This window comes from Notothenia rossii (assembly GCF_949606895.1).
Source record: "Notothenia rossii genome assembly, chromosome: 6".
Taxonomy (NCBI): Eukaryota; Metazoa; Chordata; class Actinopteri; order Perciformes; family Nototheniidae; genus Notothenia; species Notothenia rossii.
In genome coordinates this window covers 31,221,987-31,231,303 of record NC_136909.1, presented here as the reverse complement: position 1 = coordinate 31,231,303, position 9,317 = coordinate 31,221,987, and the positions used below count along the sequence as shown (strand labels likewise).

At 42.3% G+C, this 9,317-nt stretch overlaps 1 protein-coding gene across 3 annotated transcripts in view; it reads right to left on the bottom strand.

The window, feature by feature from the left end:
* Positions 1–274: 274 nt before the first annotated feature.
* The window catches only part of hs3st1l2 (heparan sulfate (glucosamine) 3-O-sulfotransferase 1-like 2), a 30,630-nt gene continuing 21,587 nt past the window's right edge, over positions 275–9,317 (bottom strand). The window contains exons 1-4 of one of the 3 annotated variants that reach the window (XM_079687437.1): positions 6,952–7,276; positions 6,002–6,173; positions 2,762–3,289; positions 275–1,670 (exon numbers count right to left, since the gene is read on the bottom strand). In XM_079687437.1, coding sequence (XP_079543563.1) covers positions 1,005–1,670; positions 2,762–3,028 — 933 coding nt within the window. In that variant the 5' untranslated portion in view covers positions 3,029–3,289; positions 6,002–6,173; positions 6,952–7,276 and the 3' untranslated portion in view covers positions 275–1,004. Of the gene's footprint in view, positions 1,671–2,761; positions 3,290–6,001; positions 6,174–6,951; positions 7,277–9,317 lie in introns of those variants that run through there. The other 2 variants (XM_079687436.1, XM_079687435.1) reach the window with 2 other exon arrangements.

Genomic DNA, 9,317 nt, shown 5'->3' with positions numbered 1-9,317 from the left:
TTACCACACATAGACACCCAGGTGACTTACAGGTGTGATTTGTTACAGTGTGGTGGTGAAACCTGAGGTAATTCTTTAGGAATAACTTCACGATGAAAAGGGAACGGAGGCGTCCTTTGATCCTCAATGAGAGGAGTCTGTCAGATAGACCCTGACAGAGAACATCTTCATGCACTTGAGAGGAGCTTTCAGAGAGACCTGTCAGTGACTCTGTGTCTTTATGTTTGATGTTTTTAAACCCATAAACCCTCATGGAGACTCTTAAAAGGCAGGAGACTGTACTGAGCACGTTTATTAGAAGGACATTTTAAAAAACACAAACAAAAAAATGGTACTACATTGGCCTTGAATGTAAGATAAGAACCAAAAAGCAAGTTTTCAAGGGGACGTTCAAAAGAGCTATAGCAAAATAAAGGTGTTTTCACTCAAAGTTTCTCTAAAAGTCTGTCTTGTAAAAAAGCAAATAAATCAACTAAGCATTTATACTTACACACAACAAGTAACAACTGTTAGAAAAATCTGATTTAAAAGTTATTTGTTTGAAGTTGAACCTTGATTGGCTTCTTTTTATTATGCAATAGTTCATAGTGCAACAAATTCATCCATCTTTTCACCACTTGTGTCACCTCAAAGTCTGCACACCCCACAAATGATCACTCAAAAGGAGTTAGTCGTATATAGTTTCAAACTTGCGTATGGCACAGTTGTCGTAGCTTCGTCAAGTGAGTTTATCCAAAGAGGCACCAGCTTGGTCGTCGTAAAGGTTTGTGTTTGCCACACGAGTAGTTGTACTTCTCTACGTTTTTCATCTGCTCTCTTTGGCCACATTTACACCTGAGTGTTATCAACAACAAGCAATGTTTGTGAAATAAATTGAAATAAGACTCTTTCCACTCTTCTACCTACAAAAACACAAACCACAGTTCTTTCTCCCCTTCTGTCCCTGAATGTGTCGGCATTGTACAGGAGCTGTTTCATCTCCACAGTGGCTTTTCACCACTGGTTCAGCACCAGGAGAACGACCTTCCTATCATTTCGAAGAACATCTTGTTGGGCTTCCTGAAGTAGCGACAAAGCTTCTGAAAGGCCTGGGTGCTCAGCGGCGCATGCGGCCTGCCTTTGGACTCGTCCAGGCACTTGTCGTGTCCCGCAGACAGGAGGCAGTAGAAGCCCTTGGTGGTGTTGTAGTAAAAGTTGTCGGGGCTTATCCTGGGCGGCAGGTCCAGAAACCTCTCTGCCTTTCTCAGCTCGGGGAAGGGATCCTGAATGAGTGCGTCGCCGTCCACCACGTGGATCTGCTCCCTGGGGAAGACCTCCAGCCAGCGGGCCAGATGCTGGTGATACAGGCTCCTCTGCAGCGCCTTGTAGGCTGGGTCGATGTGCCCCTTGTTGATCAGGAGCTCCTCGAGAGGCTGGTAGGGCTTGTGGCGGGTCAGGCGGTTGTGCAGGACCTGGGTGTAGTCGGAGATCAGCCTCTCAGCCGGGTCCCGGACGATGAGCAACAAGCGCACGGCGGGGTTCAAGGCCCAGACTCGTGCAGGAGCCTGAGGGGACGCAAAGTAGCCGGGGGTCTTCTCCACCGTCAGCTGACCAGGAAGAGTGAAGGGCATCTGGGCTTTGTACCATGCCAGGCCTCGGCGGAAGTGCTCCTCGATGTTGAAGTAGTGCACCTAACAGAGGGAAACCAGATGTGGTGTTGATAAAGAAAATGAAAATAAGCTACATGCATGAAAACAAAGCCTGACCATAAAATGCACCTGCAGTAGGGTTGCAAACTTCTCTTCTCAGAGTGTGTAGGGATGATACATCTCCAAGACACTGAGCTCTTTTATTTCTTCCCCATCTTGCCAAGAGCAATCTATTACTTTGAGCTAACTTTCCAACTTGCAGTCTTCACCTCAAACTACCCTGATTAGGATTTCTCTGTGTGCAGCCTCTTCGGGACAGGCCGTCATCATTCATAACCATGTAAGTACACTGCGAGACATATGATTTCTTTGTTCTCATTTAATGTATGCCTCTGATTATAATAGGGGAAAAGTTCCCCTGGAGTGGGAAATTCACCTAAACATGTTTACAGCTTAAACTTGATGAATTATTTGTAACAAATGTAATGTAATATGATCATGAGCAAACGGTTATTTGTACCAGGTATGAAACAGTGAAGTTTATTGGGGATAGGAGGATAAGAACAGTACTTATGTTCATTTGTGTTTGCAGCAGTCTTTGATTTCTTTATGCGTGTTTACTTGTTAGAGTTTCAGCCAAATCCGTCAGGCAGTTGTTACCCTTCATCAATCCCTAAAGTAGTATTTAGCAAAGTGTGACAATGTCAGGAGGAGTAGGGTCATGTTTAGCGTAAGTATTTGTTGCTCTACCGTCATAGAAATATTGTCAAAGTACTGAAAGCCCTACAATAATACAAATACAGAAACTATTATTGGACAAGTATATCAGTGTATAACAACTAAGCACTTTTTTTTAAAAACACACCACGCAGTAAATTCTAAATGTGGTGACCTTTAAACAGCATTGAAATGTTGTAGATAATCCAGGTGGTACTGATTGGTATTTTATAGTCACAGGGTGAATGTAAACATATAACTGCAGCTAATGGATTGCAAAGTACAATATTTGACTGAGAGACTAACTAAAGTAACAGAAGATTGAACAAAATTGCACTGTACTGGAGTAAATGTACTCAGTTACTTCCCACCACTGTTGTTAGTATAATTATGAGGTGAAAGTTATGGTCCGCTACCTCGGCCTTTGCCACCTCCACGTCCTGGTGCAGGTTGAGCATCTCCAGCAGGGCTCTGGTGCCGCCTTTCCGCACCCCAATGATAATCGCTCCAGGCAACCGCTGCTGGGTGGCATTGGGGGAGGAGGACGAGGAGGACGAGGAAGAGGAAGATGAAGAGGAAGAGGAGGAGCTGGAAACCCCGCTGCGTAATCCCCTTAAGCACACAGAGAGCTGAGTCTGCAGCAGGAGAAGCACCAGCAGCGCTAGGATCACTGTCCACAGCATGGTGCCACACACACACACACACACACACACACACACACACACACACCCACACCCACACCCACACACACACACACACACACACACACACACACACACACACACACACACACACACACACACACACACACACACACACACACACGCACACACACACACACACACACCACACACAGGGGGTTAAGTGCACACACTCATGAAGCTCCCGCACTAGTAGGGTCTGTCAGCAGAGGGCCCCAGGAGGAAGCTGTTCAATTGGACAACCTATGAGACAAGAAAAGAGAAAAGGTTAAATGCAACACTTTTCATTATTTTCTTCTTCTATCTTAAAACAAGCCGTAAAATCATAAATACATTTTTTTTACATTTTGGACATTTATATTTTATCTTAAGCTTTGAACCATGTCACTTATTTTTGATGTCATTGGTTCCTCGTTAGCTCTTGTCATTATCAATGTTCGAAAGAAGAAAATCACAGTTGGAATAAACTCACAAATCAATAAGCCACAATTGTCCAAATGACCACGGAGCTTAAATAGATTCAGATATACTTAAAAACAAAGATTTCCTCATGAAGACACGCATACATGACAATCTCCATATCATGGTGAGAAGAAATGTCTTAAGAATAATTGTATTAATGAATTATTTTCAAGAATTTCAACCGTAGAAACAAAAACTTTAAGTTATCAAATAAAGCAAATGAAGTCCAAACAAGATGCTTGTGTTCGGAAAAGTTCCATCAAATTAAACTACACTAAACAGATCTCATGAGGATGCACACACAGGTGTGAAAAACAGGTGCGTCCTGATAAAATACAAACAATAAAAACAAAACCTTCTTCATGAGAAAATACAAATGTGAAATGTTTCCCTTGAGAAGGGGGGGGGGGGGGGGGGGGGCATGCATCACTCACAGATTTTAAGGGTGTGTAGTCCCAGACGGTTTCTTTCATCTCACATACACAGCTCACAATATATCTCCATGCATGCTCGACAGTTTCATAATCCCACATGTCTGAGACGACTCTACGATTCTACAAAGACCCAGCCGAAGGAATGATGGCTTCAGCCCAGAATATAGGGCTGTGATGTGATTATGGCCAGAAGATATTAAAATATTAATCTACATCTAAAGCACCCAGAGAGGGGATGCATTGAACATTAATGCTGTTTTGAGGTTTAGGCTGCCCCAAAGGAGCACCAACACCCCTCTGAGTTCTGCTGAAGCATTTTAGAGTATAGAAGAAAGTTGCAGTGAATGTCTGAATGCTGCAAAGTGTCTTGGGTTTACTCTGTATTTTTGGGGGTTTCAAAAATGTTTCTTCAGTGTCAAAAAAACACATTTCACAGATGCAATAAACTAATCCTTTATTTGGCACTGTTTGGTTGCAGCTGAGCATCAAATGTCATCAGCTACTTTGCCCTTGAGCAAGGCAACCAGACCTCCGTGTGCCTAAAGAGCAGGGATCAGCTGCTTAGCCACAGAGCAGAGCTTTTCTTCACAGTGTTTTAAAGAATATCGGTGTGAAGAAAATAGCTTTTTCAGGGTGTTTTGTGTAAAGCATTATATACATAATAATTTTTCAAATCCATACAAAAACCACGATACATTTAGAAGTCGTGGTTTCAAGTGGACTTCATGTCATCTTGTGACGGGTGATTGCCTATGGTCCTATTTTCCCCAAATCTTTCACACAGGTTTAGACAAAAAAAGATTATAGTTTGGGTTTAAACAAGTACATTTTTGACAACCTGTGAATGAGACCAAGCTGGTTCCCAAACAATTCATTCCACATTAAGACCATGAAAATGAAGTTCCCGAGCTCTGGGTTAGCTAAATAATGCATGTTTTATGGCAACACATACTTGGAAGTTAGCATGGGGCCCTGGAAAATTACTCAAATGTATCTTTATGTGTCAGAATTTTGAATTTGGGAACATAGGCACTTGGGAACACACATCAGAATGTGAATATAATGAGAGCATTTTTTGTTTATTTTGTAGTCTTTGTCCGTCACACGTGCTAGCTTACTTTAGTTTTTCTTGTCTCTGTAGTGGGACCATTTTTGGGTAAGTGAAAATATTCATTCAAATATCTTAAATATTGTAATTTACAAGTTTATGCACAAACTTTCCCTTATTTTTTGGTTGTTATTTATGGTCTCATCAAACACAGGCTCCAACTGCAGGTGTCTCTAATCACACTAACGAGGTGCTACAGAGCCATCGTTAGCGTCTTCATTCACAGCTGTGCCTTTTCCTCTCAAGATGTTCTCTGTCCCAAAGGTTTTAGGTGGTGGAACTGTGATAAGAGCTGGAGAGTGAGTTAGGAAAAGGTACAAGTTTGACTTTACCCTACTTTTTATGTCATCCTTCATTGGGGACAAAACTGTTTATGGAATACTGGGAAATCCTGGCAGACACAATCCCAAAGTGACTGCAAAGATGTGCAGAAACCACTGAGTTTGGTAGTTAGTTGCCATACATCTAAAACCGTAAATAGTTTGTTCATATCGCTTCTTAAAAAACGGCAGTATCGCTGAATTGCATTCTGGGAGATTTTTCTCCTGCATGATGTAGAAAGATTCTTTTGTACAGTTTTTTTTAAAGTATTGAAAGAAAAACATGTTCTTGTGATATTTGTGAGGGTTCTGGAAGTGTTGTATTTTTTCAATGCTAGGTAGGTAAAAACAAATAAGGCATACAAGTGCTCCTTAAATCTTTGAAGATGTAATTTACCAAGGAACTTTTTAACAATGTAAACAAATTATATTGTCTTTCTTTAACAGAATAGTCTGACGCAGTTGTTAGCACACAATAACCCTTCCCCTTGTTCTCGTGCCCTTCCTGTTATTGTTGTTATTGTGTTGAAACCGCCCTGATGAGACTGACTTATTAATTAGTGTGACAATGTTCTGGTTCAGAGGAGGAACCCTGTCTGGCATTGTTCCCGTAGTGGAGCGCTAATTGCACCTTCAGGGAGCATCGCTGCACCCCCGACCTTCTGTGCCATCCCCTGGCTTGGCGACATTGTCGTCATCGATGTTGCAATCCTCTGCCATCCCTTGGTGAGTGTGGGGTTTGTTAGCGTTGGTGTTCTGGCCGTGGTGGCGTTTTACTACAGCGTTGCTGTCAACAGGAAGGGCTGGAATGGGACAATAAGTCAGGTCGGGAATTATACACCCAGCCAGGCCACAACCAGTTTTCTTTTGTGCCATTTTCCTGGATTTATTTGTCAATATTTACAGCCTTGCTGCCCATAGTGATAGCCCTAAACTTTAAATCTACTACCCCAGAATAAACATATGGACATGGGTTACTATTTAAAAAAATTTTGCAAATCTATTTAGAAACCTATCCATGTGAACATATTTTAAGTGGAGGTGGAACGCAAATCTTCTAGGGGGGTCCGGGGGCATGCTCCCCCGGTAAGATTTTTTTGTTGAAATGTTGGACTTAAATGCATCAATCTGGTGCACTTTGAGGGGGAAATAAAGAAACTACACCCATATGAAACAGAACTGTAGACATTTAAATAATCATAAAATCATATAAGGACATGGCCATAAACAATAAGATACCATCCAATATGAAAAAACATTGAAACTTGTTTATTTATTTGTTTTTGGTTCATTTATAGTTGTGAGTGTGTGGGCTCCTGAATCAGCCTCACCTGTCTCCCTCCTATCCCCCTGCTCCTCTTTGAGGCAGCAGCAAAGACTAGTTTTAGCTCTCAACAAGTTTTTAAAGTTTATCTTATCTTTTTTCACCTAGTTAAAAACATTTTTTATTATTCATGCGTATTTGACTAATCACTCCCCCTTCAAATGGAAAAATGTGTTTACATAAATGGTGACCAAACCGTTTGAGACCCAAAGAGAACCTAAGTTAACTATCTAAACACTCAGAGTCCTTTACCTCACCTGAGCTGTAGTTATCAGTCTCTCAGTCTGACAGGAGAGGACTCTCCTCCACCTTGTTGACAGCTCATTATATCCGTTAGCGCAGCTAGCTAGCACCAGATGCTAACAACAATAAACGTAACCGGTGCGCGCGCTTTCTCGCTCGCTCGCGCCACACAAACACACCCTCCAGAGCAGGGGTTCCCAACCTTTTTCACCCAGGGCCCCCCTAAATGACTCCTGTTGGAATTTGCGACCCCCCAAAACTTTGAAACTTTAATTATCGCTGTTGCCGATCTGCCCCCCTGCCCGATCTGTACTGTGCATGTGCAAGATGGTCTGCCATACTGGACAACTCCGTACGGCAACCCAACTAGGACACTTGACACAGTGGCGTTTGCCAAAGCACAAAAAGAAAATGGATTTAACTTCTGTTTGGCAGTTATCATACTGAATAAATATTTACTGTGAATGTATGCAAAAATGTATGGCATATAGCTGTCTAACAGAAGTTAAATCTATGTCTCACTTATTCTGACAATGTACTTAACCCCAAATAAAAGAACCCAATAAAAAGAGTTGTTAAATAAAAGTGAAGTCACGTTGTCATAACAATAACTCATCTCTCCCGTTTTTTTGTGTTCTTTTTCTGCTTTGCCAAACGCCACTGTGTGAAGTGTCCTATTACAGTTGCCGTATGTAGTACATCTCGCACATGCGCAGTACAGATCGGGCAGATCGGGTAGTGAAAGCCGTGCCTGGTAACAGCGGAAAGTTTAAAAGTCTCAAAAATGCTACAACTACTGTCACAAACTGGATGAATGTGAAGTATTTCATTAAAGGAGGATGAAAGCGTAATGAAGGAGCACTATTGGAGTGACTTTATTGGTTATTGGACTCAGGATTAATGAATTTGGATGCCCGCTGTATCAAGAAATTAAAGGACGGCGCAAGTGGAAACAATTCACAAAGGGATTCAACTGTTTAAAACACATGCTCAAAGTAAGCCGGATTTTGGCGATGTGTTTATGTGGATTAAAAAATCGTAAATAATCTACAAAATGGAGGAGACCGATCTGATCGGAGCAACTGTGACAAATAATCCAACTGAAACCGGCACTTTACGCGCAGAAGAAACATTTATATTAAAGAAAAAATGATACATTTCTGTCTTTGTATGCTTTTATTAGCTACTAACTTGCAAATGTATGCATCATATTTATTTCAAATGTCGAAGAACAGGACACTTCAAAAGAATATACTATGTCTCATAAATAAATGGTAATATGGTTGCATAGGCCTATATAAAAAATAAAAAAAAACTGGCATATTAAACAGGTAAATCAAATGCTTGTCTGCCATGGAACAGGTAGCAGAGAAAAGACGAGGTTCAAGTAGGTTCATTAATGTGAACCTTGGGCTTGCACGCCCGCAGCCAGGGATGGAATGTCCGGTGTAATGTGAGTGACAGCCAGTCTAAAGTCGTTGTGAACGTCCAGTGTGTTGCGTGCTTTTGTCTTGATGGCAACAAGTACGCTGAAGGCTGTTTCTGATAGATATGTCGTACTGAATGGGAGTATAATCCTGGTCGTGGCATGCAGTGTGATCTTTGGAGCGAGGCTTGGTCCTTTGAGAATCCCAAACTTTTTGAATCCTTTTTCCTGGAAGTATTTCTTTGACAGCGAGTCAGCTTGGATGTCGGTGAGCTCATCTTCGCAATCCAGGTATTCCACATCCTCAACTTTGGCAATAAAGGGATCTAAAACCCACAATTCCTTGGAGACATACTCGTCTATGTCAGCGAACCGTGATTGCATTTCCGTTTGCAGTGCGTTCATATGGCGGATGAACTCGCGACGTACAGACACAGGCACCGTTTCAGGATTGTTTTGGGATTGTTTCAGCAGTAGTGGAAACTGTTGCAGCTCCCCCCTCTCCATTTTCCCGACCCTGTACTCCAGTTTGCGCACAAATGCATCATTGGAGAATGTTGGACTCCACGCCTTGCAGACGCTTGTTTGTTTCATTGTAGAGACTGAAGGTGTCGGCCAGGTATGCTGTTTTAATCCAGAATGACTCAGTCACTTGCTCTGACAGTGCGCGGTTACGAGTTTGTAGGAACTCTTCAATTTTTTCCTTCAGTTCTACAAAGTGTGCCAGCACTCGGCCGCGTGAGAGCCAGCGCACCTCGGTGTGCAGGAGGAGGGTTTGGTGCGCTTCATCCTCGCACAAGTCTGCGAATAGACGCTTGTTGGTGGGGCGACCTTTGATGAAATTGACTATTTTAATAACAGTTGAGAGTGTTTCGCTGAGGTCTTCTGACAGTTTCTTGCTGGCCAGGGCCTGGCGATGTATCACACAGTGAAATATTGTGGAGTGTGGGGCCT